The 15,509-nt window shown below is 40.1% G+C and overlaps 1 protein-coding gene across 7 annotated transcripts in view; it reads left to right on the plus strand.

Annotated features, from left to right (window-relative positions):
- myom2a (myomesin 2a) overlaps window positions 1-15,509 on the plus strand; it is a 45,787-nt gene that overhangs the window by 20,183 nt on the left and 10,095 nt on the right. For 2 of the 7 annotated variants that reach the window (XM_040045223.1, XM_040045220.1), the window contains 18 exons: window positions 618-706; window positions 785-823; window positions 1,672-1,836; window positions 1,941-2,102; window positions 3,415-3,556; window positions 4,330-4,529; window positions 4,612-4,665; window positions 7,285-7,412; window positions 8,426-8,609; window positions 8,895-8,912; window positions 11,334-11,508; window positions 12,231-12,352; window positions 12,577-12,594; window positions 12,968-13,155; window positions 13,306-13,432; window positions 13,763-13,941; window positions 14,044-14,158; window positions 14,770-14,929. In XM_040045223.1, the coding sequence (XP_039901157.1) occupies window positions 618-706; window positions 785-823; window positions 1,672-1,836; window positions 1,941-2,102; window positions 3,415-3,556; window positions 4,330-4,529; window positions 4,612-4,665; window positions 7,285-7,412; window positions 8,426-8,609; window positions 8,895-8,912; window positions 11,334-11,508; window positions 12,231-12,352; window positions 12,577-12,594; window positions 12,968-13,155; window positions 13,306-13,432; window positions 13,763-13,941; window positions 14,044-14,158; window positions 14,770-14,929 (2,265 nt within the window). Of the gene's footprint in view, window positions 1-617; window positions 707-784; window positions 824-1,671; window positions 1,837-1,940; window positions 2,103-3,414; window positions 3,557-4,329; window positions 4,542-4,611; window positions 4,666-7,284; window positions 7,413-8,425; window positions 8,610-8,894; window positions 8,913-11,333; window positions 11,509-12,230; window positions 12,353-12,576; window positions 12,595-12,967; window positions 13,156-13,305; window positions 13,433-13,762; window positions 13,942-14,043; window positions 14,159-14,769; window positions 14,930-15,509 lie in introns of all 7 variants that reach the window. The other 5 variants (XM_040045221.1, XM_040045222.1, XM_040045226.1 and 2 more) reach the window with 5 other exon arrangements.

The following is a 15,509-nucleotide window of genomic DNA, read 5'->3' on the forward strand; positions in this document are numbered from 1 at the left end:
AGATGTTTACACTTACAGGACTTTTATTTTGTTAGCACATTATATCGATATCTTGACATTTTCTGAAAGTCAGCTGGAGAGTTAGAGGGGAGATTGCTAAATTGAGGGTGAGGCTGCAGCCTGCTTCTTTTCGTCATCTTCAAGACCCTTCAGCTGTTCATGTTGGAGTGCTGACCTTTGCGTCATTCGAGCCATGAATTCCTCTGACTGCGCTCTGCTTCTCTCTGTCCCTCCCTCTCTCTGAGAATTGGAATATCTCTGGACCGTCGTAGCATTGAAGGTCACTGAGAACATCGTAGTTTATTTGCCAAACTTCTTCAGAATCAGTCATTTTCACATTCTTTATGCAAAAAGCACCAAGTGACAAGAAGGATGCATCTATGTCCAACACAGCTGGGAAAATGGCTCTTTTAAAATAGTTCAGCTCAGGCTGAAGGTCAAATTTCTTCCTTCTATTCTAAACCTAAGACTCTTCTTGAGTCTCAACACAATTGCTTGCATTTTACCTTCTATTAACCTAAATAATACATGTTCTTCAAACCAAATGGCATCAAATCAAATATAAATGTTGATATACTGCAATCAGTGACTTCTTCCTACTCTGGCTGACCTTGTAGGTGTGTTGTGAGTGATACTGCTGAGTACAGTGCTGTGGCAACCAACCAGCATGGCACAGCTACCAGCAAAGCTAAAATTATTGTGAAGAGTAAGTCTCCCTCTTTCTTAAAGACATTGCTCACCTCCCATGTCTTTCTCTGTAAACATAAACGTCTTTTCTTCACAGGACCAGCTGGAGCTGGAGAGTCCTGCCATCTTGGTTTAGGTGAGAGCATAAAAGGAGTTAGTAAGTCTGGGGAGTGTGGGGATTGAGGTGTCACGCCCAGACACAAGCTCATGGAATCATGGCACTTCAAATAGCAGCGAGCAATGAGAGGCCTGATAAGAAGTGGAAACTGATGGCAAGCTGTTCCTGTCCCATGACTCCCTCTGAAGAAAAACAAAACACAGATCTGTCTTTAGATGAGCAGCAAGCGATCGAAACATTTATGTACATGTTGGGATTTAAATAATGAGCAGTCCAGAAAATACTAACCTCCACAAGATTTCATTTAGACTAAAAACACCAGACATCTCCTTTGTCAAAACTAATTAAGCTGGATTACCTTATTTAAGATTTATTGTATACATTGTTGAAATGAAAAAACTCATGCTGTTCACTCCTTATGGACACATTTTTTAAAAGTTCCAGAGAAATAACTGTGACTACAAATTGTTTCTACTTTCTTAATGTTACTGGATGTGCTGATTGTACTTGAAAGCTCTTAAACCAAGTCCACGTTTAAAGTGAAACACTCATCACACATTACTTTGTGGAAATCACAGCCTGTGGTTGCCAAAGCAAGGGACAGTGTCACAAAATTTCCTTAAAATCATTGACGTCTAAGATAGCAAATCTCAGACCTCATTTTGGCTCCTGGACACGTATACTGAATTTTGATGCTTTTGAATGACAAGACCATATAGTTATATTGAAAAAATGTCAGATTTATGTTCATAAATCCATTGTGGTTCTACATGATCATTCTGATATTGCAAACATGTTCTCTCCACATAACCACAAAATACGATTATTATCTGATTGCTAATGATGTTGCAAATCTTGTCCTCCAGTGCCTCATCTGACTGAGATCCATGCCAGTAAGCTGGATGTCAGCCTGCTTGACCGATTCCCAGTGTCTTTTGGTGTGGAGGGCAACTCCATCAGACTGGTGTGTACAATGGTGGTGGTCCCCGATCTCCCCAACATACCACCCATTGCCCAGTGGTACAGAGATGGTCAGACCTTCTTTCATTCTTTCATTATGTTTGTGTGTGGCACTGTCGGTTGACTGTGGAGTTTGGTCACTTCTCATTATGTCCTCTATCTTGTATTCTAAAAGATAAACTGCTGAAACCAAGTAAACTGGTGGAGATGTCAGTGGGTGGAGGTGCTGCCTCTCTCACGCTGCCTCACCTGGCCAAGGATGATGAGGGCCTCTACACGCTTCGGATCTTCACAAAGGACGGCACTGCTGAGCATAGCGCCTACCTGTTTGTCTCAGGTAGGACACAGTCCTAACACCACGTGATCACTGCTGTTTTGCAGCAGTGACTTTTAAAGAACAAATCAGAAATCGCTGTTTAGAATAAATAGAGCAATGGAAAAAATTTTAAAAAGCCATGAATGAGCAAAAGAGATAGAATAGCACAAACCTTAGAAACTTTAAACTTACCACTTATAACTTACCTTACTTAAAATACCCAACTATAATCTGGTTAATATATATGATAGTCTGATTATGTGTAGTGTAATAATAGATAAAAGAAAAAAATGAAGATAAGTTGGTTAAAAATGAAAATACGTAACACTGTTGAACCTTCCTCTGAGGTGAGAATTTCTTTGTGGAACAGGTGAATAATGCCAGGGCTCAGATATCACCACGTCTGCTCTTGACACCTCAGTCACTGTTCCTTGCTCTGCTGCTTTTGGCCAGTTTGAGCCTGTAACTTTCTTTTTATTGTATGAGGTTGTTGGTCATCTGAAGCCCACAGGTTTCCCTGCTGATGTTGTTCCACCTTGATTATTTAAAGAGGTCATTTCTACTCTTCCATCTCTCCATCTGTCCTCGATAGCAGTTTCTCATCTGGTATTTTTCCCAAACCTTTTAAGCATGCTACAGTATTTTATCAAATTTTAGGGCTATTTCCAAGCTTTTCTTTTTCTCTGAAGTTCTGGAGAAAATTGCTTATAGTCAGCTAAAAAGCCTTTTTAGATGAAAATAGTGACCTTGAGATTTTTCAGTCTGGTTTTAAATCTCTGCTTGGCACAGAATCTGTTTTGCCTAGGGTTGTTAATGCCATCCTCCTGGCTAAAGATTTTTAGGGGAATGCTCTGCATGGTTTAGGTCTTACCTGGCTGAGAGAACATTTTGTGTAAGTCCTCAGCTCTGGTCTCATGTGGAGTACCACAGAGATCAATACTTGGACCTCTGCTTTTATCTTCTGCCCCTTGGCTGTACTTTTAGAAGCCTCTCCGTTGCTATGCAGATGAGACGCAGGTTTATATGCCCCTAACAAAGAAAAATAACTACACTATGCAAATGGTGGTAAATGATGTGTCTTGTGTCTTGAGCAAGTGAAAGCTTGGTTGGCAAAATGAAATGTTTTATTAGTTAGCAATTAAATTAAGAGTTCCTAATCTTTTCTATACTCACAGCAGTACATAGATTTAAAACAGGTGTTATTGACTCCTTATTTCCTGTTACCACACATTAGGCATAGTATGCAAATGCGGTGGAGCCATAATAGTTGTGTCTATCACCATTCGTCTTCCATTCTTCCTCCCCAACATACCCGTGTTTCTTTATTCCCTAGATGCTGCTCCCTCTGCACCCGGAGCCCCCGGCGCACCAATGAGCGTAAAGGCCTATGACATCAATTCGGACTATGTCCTAGTTGCCTGGAAACCCCCAAACACTGTCAACGAGGCACCCATCACTGGATACTTTGTGGATCGGTCAGTTTTAATCTTGAGAAGGCTTCCAGCTCTCTTTAAATAGACCACAGTTGGCACACTGACATGAATACAGTGGAATTATACTGCACTTAATGCCAAGGAAGTGAGTCATAGTTATTAGAGCTCCACTCCTTAGAAGATTTTCTAAATTAAATGTATCTTTTCACACCAAATGCCAGATATGATTTGCTTATTTTCATGGTTACATAAAGTGCATATAAGACTTGTGGGATTTGCAAATCTCATGAACGCGTATTTTATTAACAGTGGAACATTGAAAATGTATTTAATAACATATGTTTATATTTTAAACAGATGTTTAAAGTGGGAAAATGAACCATTTTAAGAAAAACAATATACCTTATTTTCGATTTGATGGCAGCAACACATCTTTGAAAAAAACGTTGGTGCAGAGCCATGTTTACAGCTGACTACATCCCCTCTTCTTTTAACAACCAGATGGTTACAGCGGAGGGTTGGGAGATCAGTTTTGCCCTATTTTTGCCTGCTGTATGATCTTCTATGTCATCTTTTTCATTTCATGATGCACCAAATGTTTTCAACTGGTGAAAGGTCTGGACTGCAGTTTTCTTTAAACAAAAATACTTGCAAGTGCAGCCCTTCTCACCAGTTTACTAGGATACTTTAACTTCTCAGCTTGTCAAAATTGCCTCATAACAAATATAAAATGTCATGTGAAGTACTTTCTTATAAAAAGATATTAATTTCATGATAATGGAGAGTTTATTTGCCGTAAATGATCCATTTCATAGGTGTGAAGCTGGCACTGACACTTGGGTGCAGTGCAACGACGCCCCAGTGAAGATCTGCAAATACCCAGTACATGGCTTAAGGGTTGGCCACTCCTACTACTTCCGGGTCAGAGCCGTGAACAGCAGTGGCATCAGCAGGCCCTCACGCAAGTCAGACAAAGTGACGGCCCTGGACGCTGCAGAGAGTGAGAGACTGCAAGGTACAGATGAAGGTAAATACAAAATACAGGACAGCAGGATGCCAGCGTTTTCTGACCGATCTGTTGTCATTTCCTGCAACAGTGATTAAAATTGAAGGAAAATACGACATAGTGATAAAGGATGATGACCTGGAAGGTATAGTGGTTACACACTCATCTGGTTTCACAGTTTTTGTTTCCCCTATCTTTAAGCCACCACCTCACAATCTCACTAAATACTAACATCTGTCACTCTTTCCAAACCCCAGCAGCACCATCATGAGAACATTTTACATTTTATGGGGATGTTTGCTTAAAAAGGCATCTTCCCTGATCAAACTCTCACTGATGTTTGTTTGCTGTTCTGTTCTGTTTTCTGTTCCACTATCAGTGAATTTTCTTTCCATTTATACCTGTTTATTGGACATGATCATTATTCCAGTAACAAATGAGTGCTGCATGATTAAATTAGTTACTATTACAGGAATATGTTTTCATCTTAAGGTGTGGCATTTGAATTCTGACCTTTACATTCGTATCTTTTTCAACGAAGGAAAAACATTTTAATGCTGATCTTAGAACTAATCTGTCATTTTCTCACAAGGTTTTTTTTTAAAACAACACAGGGAAAACTGTTTTCCAGAGCCTTCCCAGCTTAACTTTTGTGGTGCAGTCTTTGATCTAATCGAACTTTTTCCATTCACACTTTAACTGAAACGGTTTTCTCTTTAAATTGTGTCCACTTAATATAATATACTACTTTAACAAAAACTTATAACAGATGAAAACTAATTTTAGAAACTAATAGAAAATATCAAAAATATTACATATTTGTATAATATCACAATCAAGGCTATTGTAGAAGTCCCACATTTCACTGTTAACTTTAACTTTGATATGTCCTTTTAGTTCATATTTCTATTTTTTTTTAATCTGAAATATGATATCAGGGGTTTTGTCCATGTTCTGGTTTATCTAATGGCTAACTGCTGTATATGAAACTTGTAGTTAAACAAAACTAAAACATTCTGTGTTTTGTGAGCATTGAGCCACCAAACCACATACGAGGCTGTGGCAGCTCTAGTGTAGCATTTGGATATGTAATTATTGTTGAATGCTACCAAAAATAATTATTTAATCTTTAATAAAATTCCACCAATGTTATTGTCCTGCTGATCAGCACTTTTAGAATTTAACAAGCGAGAAAAAGGCAGGACTTAGTTGTGTTTGTTTTCATCACTTATAAGTACAATTCTATGAAAATGCGTTATTGAAGTCCATATAGTGGTGAATATTTAATCTCCTCTCTGCCTTTGAAAGCAAGCTCAACAGTAACATTAGAAGCATTGTAAAAGTCACTTTAAATGGTAAATGGCCTGTATTTGTATAGCGCTTTACTAGTCCCTAAGGACCCCAAAGCACTTTACACATCCAGTCATCCACCCATCCACACACACATTCACACACACTGGTGATGGCAAGCTACATTGTAGCCACAACAACCCTGTAGCGCACTGACAGAGGCGAGGCTGCCAGACACTGGCGCCACCACCTCTGACCACCACCAGTAGGCAACGGGTGAAGTGTCTTGCCCAAGGACACAACGACCAAGACTGTCCAAGCCGGGGCTCGAACCGGCAACCTTCCGATTACAAGCAAGCAAGCAAGCAATTTATTTATATAGCGCTTTTAGATCAGCCACCAGCTGAACACAAAGTGCTGTACACTTGACATGCCAAACATGATACATTGAGCATGTTAAAAAAATGAGAAAAATAGTAATAATAATATAAGATAGGTAAAATATATATATATATATATATATATATATATATATATATATATATATATATATATATATATATATAAAAACACACATTTAAAACAATAAAATCAGCACATTAGATTAAAACAATAAAATCAGGGTCAGACTGTGTCATAAGCCAAAGAGTAAAAATGGGTTTTAAGACGTGTTTTAAAAGTGGACAGTGAAGGGGCCTCTCTAATGTGCTGGGAAAGATTGTTCCACAGATTAGGAGCAACAATAGAGAAGGCCCTATCCCCTCTGAGCTTTCTCTTGGACCTGGGTACCTCCAGGAGCAGCTTGTCAGCTGACCTGAGAGACCTGGGGGGTGAGTAAGGATGCAGAAGCTCAGAGAGGTAAGTTGGGGCAAGACCATTTAAACATTTAAACACAAACATGAGAATTTTAAAATGAACTCTAAGATATACAGGCAGCCAATGGAGTGAAGCCAGGATGGGAGTTATGTGCTCTCTTTTACGAGTTCTGGTTAAAAGTCGTGCAGCAGAATTTTGGACCAGCTGCAGACGAGAGAGAAGATGCTGACTAACTCCACAATATAGTGCATTACAGTAATCTAAACGACATGAAATAAAAGCATGGATTACCGTTTCAAAATGCGGCCTGGATAAAATAGGTCTTATCTTTGCCAAGCGCCTTAGATGATAAAAACTGGACTTGACAGTACCCCTAATTTGACTATCTAATTTAAAATCACTGTCCATCTTAAAACCCAGGTTTGTAACAACAGATTTAAAATACTCTGCCAGGCGAACTCCCAACTCTCGAGCCACGATCGCCCAGCTTTACACTACATTCAGTCATCCACCCATTCACACACACATTCACACACATGGCAAGCTACATTGTAGCCACAGATAAAAACCTGAGTACAAAAAGTGAATAATGTGGGACTTCTGCAGTGGCTGCTGTTCTGTGTACGTTATGCCTCAACACTGTTCACTCCCAATCTAGGCTACGTAACTATTCCAGGTGAACCCACAGATGTGCATGCATCCGAAATTTTCAAATCATATGTCGTGCTGAGCTGGAAGCCTCCTAGCCCCCGTGGACGAGCTCCACTGTGGTACGTCATCGAGAAGGTGTGTGCTGCTTCACTTTTGCCCATCAGTTGCTCTCAGTTTAGCCGATTTAACCTTGGTACTGTAGCTGAGGGATAAACAAGACAGTCACATTTAAATGTCCTCTCAAGTTTTACTTAAATGGCAGCACTACACACAAATGAAGCTGTATTACGTTTGGGTTGCGTGAAACTTCAATACCCCAAACTACATGTTTTTTTTCTTTTCTTTTTTTTTTTTTAAATTTCACACAGAGAACTCTACACTAGCATATCTCCAGATTTCAGTTTGATACATTTTTGAACTTTTGATCTCATCTTTAGAGAAGCTTCCGTGGGTTTAAACAGGGTTTTGCTACCCAGTGTAAATATGGAACAATGGATTTACTGCAACCAGTGTAGAGTCACATGACATGTTTTAATGCATATAATCGCAAGGATGTAAACTTAGCTGTGAGCTTATAATATATTGCAAACAAATTCATATAGTAGCCATAGTGAATGCTTATACAAGAAGTTCAAATGTAATATAAATTTGTGTGATAGTAGCTATATATTGAGATGCTAGATTTCAAGTTGATGATAGTCTGAAATCTTGTTTATTACATATTGTATCTGATGTATTGTGTTTTTTTATAGTATTTTTAATGCCACATATTAAGCAAGCCAGTCAAGTTGTAAACAGTCTTGCTAAAAATGTTGACATTTACACAATATGTTTATTATATTTCCCGAAAAAGTGAGAGAATGTTTTCATCAGGTTTAGCTTGAATAACAGTGTTAGCATTGCCCCCGGTTCAGTTACATGTCAATAGCAGAATTGACACAAAGATTGATTTTATTTTTAACCCTTTTGGCACACACAAACATACACTTTGTTATTTATGATTCTTATATCTTAAATTATTTAATTAATTTAATAAAAGTGAGATTTAACTTTGTAAAACACAGTATAAAAGCTGCTCTTTTTGTCTGTTCCACATCACATATGGCTATACCTTCTCATTTGCCCCCCTCCCTGACTTTCCCACACAGTGCTTAGCAGGCACTGGAGACTGGCAGCGGATCAACACAACAGTCAAACTGCACTCCCCTCGTTACCCAGTTTTTGATTTGCAAGACGGGCAAAAGTACCAGTTCCGAGTGTATTCGGTCAACATGTACGGCTCCAGCGAGGCCTCTGCGCCCTCTGAGCCCATCCAAAAGGTTGATGAAGATGGTAAGAGCCAGGATCAGTGCAGACTTAAAGACACATGATTATATATCCAGAAAAGCACAATGCACACAAAAACCTGTGAAGAAATGCTGAATCGTCAAATTTTGTAATTTATTAGAATAATAGATATTAAAGGTCCAGATGGGAAGGTCACTAAAACAACTTTTTTTGTGTTTGTCTACCTTAAGCAAAGTGTTTTAGTGCATACATGTAAATGTGTCCACAAAAACAAATGCATGAAAAGCCCAAATACAGTTTATTTCAAAAGTGATTGACTGTGTTTTGCAGGTACTGAACTTCCAATTGGTATGTACAGAAAAATATCAAACGCACCTTAAAAGCACTTTTTTCACACTGCTGTAAGTTCACTCTTTCACTCTCTGGTCTGTGTGTGTTTGTTCTCACTATAAGTGATGAACTGGAGCACTTGGGGATGGCTTAGTAGGCTGTTATATTACAGGGTAACGAGAAGTTGATAAAGGAAAATGGGATTATTCTGGGCTCTCGTGCCTAAATTCAAATTAAATCCCAGAAACGCTCCTCTGTCACAGTGTTCTGCTTAAATATCCTGTTCTGCAAAAAGGCATGGCAAAGCCATTCCATGGGAACTTAAAAACAAGTCCTCTGTGCTGTGTTTAATCACTGTGTTTGTGCACACAATATACAGGAACACAGAACACAGCACAAATATCGAATGCATGCATGTTTTTTGAGTAGCAGTAACGTGCTGTAGCTGTAACCTGCAGACAAGTAGGTGGAAGTCAAAGCTTCAGTGAGTATTATTTACAGCTAATTGTCATGATTTCTGTTCTGTAAGAAAGTAAATTGTTAGTAACTGATACATTAATTAGTCATTTGAATAAAATGTTGTTTAATACAGAAAAAAAATATTTACAACTGGTTTGATGTCTGAGGTCATCAGTTGTGGAATCATTCTGTCCTTGTCCTTTTTTCCACTTTAACACTTTCAGCTTTGTATATTTTTGGTAATTAATTAATATTACATGTATATAGCCTGGAATCCAGAGCCACACCACTGTGCCAACCTCTCTCTTCACATGGCGCTGTTGCCTACTGTGAGATTCCTGACACCCCTCCCTCACCCATCACCTTCACTCAATATCAGGTTGAGATGCAAATGAGGAGACTTCACTCAGGCAAGTCTGCTGGACCAGACGGAGTGAGTCCCCTCGTCCTCAAGACCTGTGCCCCCCAGCTGTGTGGAGTCTTTCATAAACTGTTTATGCTGAGTCTGAGTCTGCAGAGGGTCCCAGTGATGTGGAAGACATCATGCCTCGTCCCTGTACCAAAGACGCCACATCCCAGTGGCCCCCAGGATTACAGGCCCGTGGCACTGACCTCCCACATCATGAAGACCCTGGAAAGGCTCATCCTGGACCAGCTGCGACCCATAGTAAGACCACATCTGGATCCCCTTCAGTTCGCTTATCAGCCTCGTCTCGGAACTGAGGACGCCATCATCTACCTGCTCAATCGTGTCTACACCCATCTGGACCAGCCGGCGAGCACTGTGAGGGTCATGTTTTTTGACTTTTCTAGTGCTTTCAATACCATCAGGCCGACCCTCCTGGGTGATAAGTTAGCAGCAATGCAGGTGGATGCTTCTCTGGTGTCCTGGATTGTTGATTACCTGACAGGAAGACCACAATATGTACGTCTCCCACAGTGTGTGTCTGACAAGGTGATCAGCAACACAGGGGCACCACAGGGGACTGTCCTCTCCCCCTTCCTCTTCACCCTCTACACCACAGACTTCAGCCACTGCACAGAGACCTGCCATCTTCAGAAGTTTTCTGATGACTCTGCGGTGGTTGGATGCATCAGCAGGGATGATGAGACAGAGTACCGGGCTGTGGTCGACTCCTTTGTCACGTGGTGTGAGCAGAATCATCTGCAGCTCAATGTGGCAAAGACCAAGGAACTGATCGTGGACTTCAGGAAGACCAGGAAACACTTGACCCCTGTTTCAATCCAGGGGGTCAGTGTTGACATTGTGGAGGACTATAAATACCTTGGAGTACACATTGACAATAAACTGGACTGGGCTAAAAACACCACAGCACTTCACAGGAAGGGCCAGAGTCGTCTCTATTTTTTGAGGCGACTGAGGTCCTTCAACATATGCCAGAAAATGCTGAGGATTTTCTATGAGTCTGTTGTGGCCAGTGCGATCCTCTATGCTGTTGCATGCTGGGGGAGCAGGCTGAGGGTCGCAGATGCCAACAGACTTAATGAACTAATCCGTAAGGCCAGCAATGTTGTGGGGATGGAGCTGGACTCCCTCAAGGTGGTGTCGGAGAGGCGGATGCTGTCCAAGATAAAGACAATGTTGGATAACACCTCCCACCCACTCCATGACATGCTGGTCAGTCACAGGAGCACGTTCAGTGAGAGACTGAGATTACCGAAAAGCACCACTGAACGACACAGGAAATCTTTCCTGCCTGTGGCCATCTCCCTGTACAACGCATCCACTTAACACACTGGTTACTGCTACAACTACACATGTTTCTTTTCCAGCTATTTATTTATGAGTGACTTATGTATGTATGTATATATATGTATATATTGTACTATTCTTAGTTAGCGTATTGTCTGTCTTGTCTTAATGTTGGTTTATAATGGAGCACTGTAACAAAAAATAATTTCCCCCAGGGATCAATAAAGTATTCTGATTCTGAAATATGTTTTTTCTTTGCCGCACAGGCGTCCCCTCTGCTCCTGGACATGTTGTTGCTACTAGGAACACCAAGTCATCTGTGTTTGTGCAGTGGGAGGCCCCCAAACACCTGAAACACCTCATGGGATATTACATCGACGGCCGTGTCGTTGGAGCCAAGGAGTGGTTTGCATGCAACCATAAACCCTTCAAACATACCAGGTAAGAGGGACAAAAAGGTTACACGATGGTCTTACTGTGATTCAGATGTTTCAAATGACACCAGTTTGGCAAAACACGAGTTTTTGCTTCTCAGCCTTTTGAACAAGAAGGAAAAAAAGAATTTAATGAATATAAATAAAGTATCTCCTCTAGAGGAGTGTTACACAGGAGTGCAGTAACTCCACAGCCCACAGAGAGCTCAGTCTGAGAGTCCCTGAGCAATGTGTCAGGTTTAATATAAGGCAAAGGCAGGTTGTGGAGTCATGGATAAATGATGATGATTTCAACAATTTTCTAGCTTGTTTTATACTTTATTCTGCAGTATTCCCAATATCAGCTGACTTTCTCAAATCTGAAGATAAACTCACGATGGCTTTTGTGAGTGGAGCTCACAAAAAATAGTTTCGCCAGAATAACAATATGTACATAGAAATATCCGATGTGGGCACTGGTTTAGCTCAGTAGGTGAGCAGGTGACCACACGGCCCGTGACCAGAAGAAGCGAGCGGGCTTTGAGTCCGAGCTGTGGCCCTTTGCCGTGTGTCTTCCCCTCTCTCACTCTCTCCCCACTTTCCTGTCCATCTTTCACTGTCACTGTTCAATAAAGACAAATGCCCCCCCCAAAATAATATTTAAAAAAAGAAATATATAGAAACAAGAGGAAAGACTTCAAGAGGTTTTATATGTATTTGATTTAAAAAATGAGTGTGTGCGTGCCTCAGGTTTGTGGTGCACGGCCTGATCCCAGGGGAGACCTATGTGTTCCGTGTTCAAGCCGTCAACCTCTTTGGCCTCAGTGAGGAGTCACAGGAGTCCTCTCCCATTGCCGTGGAGCCTGCGCTCGGTAAGAGTATTATCAAGTTCATGATTGCGATTTATATACTGCCTCTGAAAAGTTAAAACGCTCTTTGAAACTGTCATTTTTTTCAAAGAAATGTACATTTCTTTGAAAAAATAGAGGAATACATTGGAGAATGTATAATTTAAGAGAAATGGTGTTTCTTAAGATTACCGGAGTCCTTGAACCAACGTGATGCTCAGTGTGATTCATTTCATTATTCTGTGCAGGCAAGGGGGCTGAGTATGGTATGTATTCAATAGCTGTGTTTACTTTTGTCCCCCCCTTACTTACCCACAGCTTTCTCTTTATCCACCTTTCACTTTACATTATTGTGTTTTGATCACACAGAGACATAGTTTTTACAGGACTCTACAAAACACTTCACACTTCAAAGTCTGACAGTTACTCAGCACAAGAGTTGAAAACTTTACGATAAAACTTTGCAGTAGCTGCTCAGTGAAGTGTGAGAAAGTGCATGACAGGCTCACATGCAGCCGATCACAGTCATCGTTTCCTAGATTGATTAAAAAATGTTGAACTTTGAAAGACGTTATGTAAGATGATGTCATACAAAGTTTAAATATGAAGCTTCATTAAATGTGAAACTTTGTAATTCAGCAACTCCCAGCTCTCCCTTTGGGATCACCATGCTGAGTTCTGATGGTTCCTCCATAACTGTGGCCTGGAAGAGTCCCAAACACTGTGGTGGCTCCAAGGTTAACGCTTACTACATTGATAAGCGGGACGCTGACACTTTAGTCTGGAAGGAGGTCAACCTAAACGCTGTCACAGAAAGAATGTGCACTGTGAGTAATCAGACACAAGATTAAGATTTTCTTTCTTAAAGTTTTCTTTTCTTGTACTTGATAAAGCTAAATTTGATTAATTTACATTTACTCACTTTATTATTACTACTTTATTCATTCATTTGATGATTGTGCCACATGTTATTTTAGGTGGAAAATCTGAAGGAGGGAACTTTTTACGAGTTCAGGGTCACTGCTGGTAACATGGCTGGTGTTGGTCTACCATCTGCTGCCAGCATTCCAATGAAATGTGAAGCTTGGACCATGGAAGAGCCAGGTACAGGATTGTCCATGTGACTTTATTCTGTAGAGTTATATGTATTTTCTCTGCATCTCACAGTGAGTATGGCAGCTGTTGTTTTGACAGAGGCAAATTCACCAAAATGCCTGTTGAACTCCTGCAAATGTATCAATAAAATGAGCATCCAAGGCTTTTAAAATGTATTAAAGGTTAAAAAAAACATTTGAAGTCCAGCCCAAAAAATAAAAATAATAATATAAAACTTAACTGATAAAAATGTCAGTTAAGTTGCGTTGACTCCAGTTCAACTACAGCTCGTGCGTCGTGTGTTCTTTCTGGCACTGATGATGTTTCTGTAAATTCAAGGCCCAGCCTATGACTTGAGCTTCAGTGAGGTCAGAAGCCACTCTCTGGTCATCCTGTGGAGGGCTCCCATTTATACTGGAGCAAGTGCTGTCACTGGATACTTTGTGGACATGGCTAAGAAGGGCTCATCAGAGTTCGTCACTGTGAATCAGGAAGCTGTGAGCCACCGTTACCTGCAGGTAGCAAATCTGGTGCATCATGCATATTCCAACAAATGGCCAACCCTCTTTCCACACCCAAGTCACACTCTCCATGTGATGATATTTCCCTGGTTTTCGTAGGTGACTGGACTGGAGGAAGGTGAAAGCTATGTGTTCAGAGTCCGTGCTGTCAATGCACACGGTGTTGGAAAACCTTCCCAGTTGTCAGAGCCGGTCTGTGCTAAAGCTATTCCAGGTGATGAAAACAAACTGAATGTGTGCAGCCAGCTCTGCACTTTATCCTTTATATTGGCAAAACATTCAGAGACATGTGAGACGACAGCATGATAATTGTCTTTTATTAAAATACTTAGACATCGTATGAGCAGACATAAAACACAAAACCACTGATAATTACAGTTAAGCATTTTTAAGTAGAGAACTTTAGCATTCACTAGAGATATCAAATTTCATATACAAATGAAAACTTATGTGTGGTATCACAGTATTTTGGGAATTTCTCTCACACAGTCTAAACATGTAGGCTGTAGTGCTTTCATGTAGTTTACTTTTTTCATTTCTACAGACACATAGTAATGCTTTCTCCCTTACTTTGTAATATTTGACATATCATTGAAAAGATGTGTACACACTTTGGAAGGTGAATATCTTCGATCACTTCTCCCTGCAAACACATGCAAATTACTGCAATGCAAATTGAATTTGTTCATATCATGATTATCAGTTTAATTTATGACACTAACTATAGAATTAAAACCACACAGATTATCTGACAGCTCAGTTTTATGACAGCGAGTATTTTATTTTTGTTATTACTCACTGGAGGGTTTCACCTGTAATTTGCAGGCACAAAGGAGATTGTGGCTGGTGTGGATGAGGAGACTGGAGATGTCTTCCTGTCTCTTGAGGCCTGTGAAATCTGCGAGACGTCCAAGTTTGTGTGGTCGAAGAACTACAAACCCATCAGTGACTGTCCCAGAGTGGCTGTCACAACTAAAGGCAGAACGTAGGCTTGATCTTTGAGCTTTGACTTTGTTCTGTGTCCTTCGTTTGTGACAGCGGGACGAATCTAATGAATCATTCAGTAAATACACCAGCGCAAACAATGAGCTTCTCCCTCGGGGCCTGAACTAGTTTGCTTTGTCATCTTGCTTCGGTGAACTCAAAATGAAAACATGAAACACAGCCGGATCAAGTTTTTATGTTTCCATTCAAAAAGCTAATAGTTCATTCAAGTGTTTTCTAAAAAACCTCATTATTGGCCACTTTTTTGCATTTTTTGCTGGCCAAAAAGTCACAGGTGATTATATTGCCTTAGCATTTAATGGGAATTTACTGATTTAAGTTTAAAGTAAAAAAAGTTTGACTGACCAAAATGTACCAGAATATTTTTAATAAGAGTATGAGGAAATAGTGAGGACTATACCATTAGGATATGTAACATGACACTGTAACAAACCCACTGTTTTAAATAACAGCAAATTTGAATGGAAATTAAATTTATAGTAAGAATTAATTACAGTGACTTGTGAAAGAATTTTTGTTTGACATCCTGTTGAATCCCAGTTGAAAACTGCTTTAAATGT

Source organism: Simochromis diagramma, unplaced genomic scaffold, assembly GCF_900408965.1.
Source record: "Simochromis diagramma unplaced genomic scaffold, fSimDia1.1 OVJJ01000610.1, whole genome shotgun sequence".
NCBI classification, from domain to species: Eukaryota; Metazoa; Chordata; class Actinopteri; order Cichliformes; family Cichlidae; genus Simochromis; species Simochromis diagramma.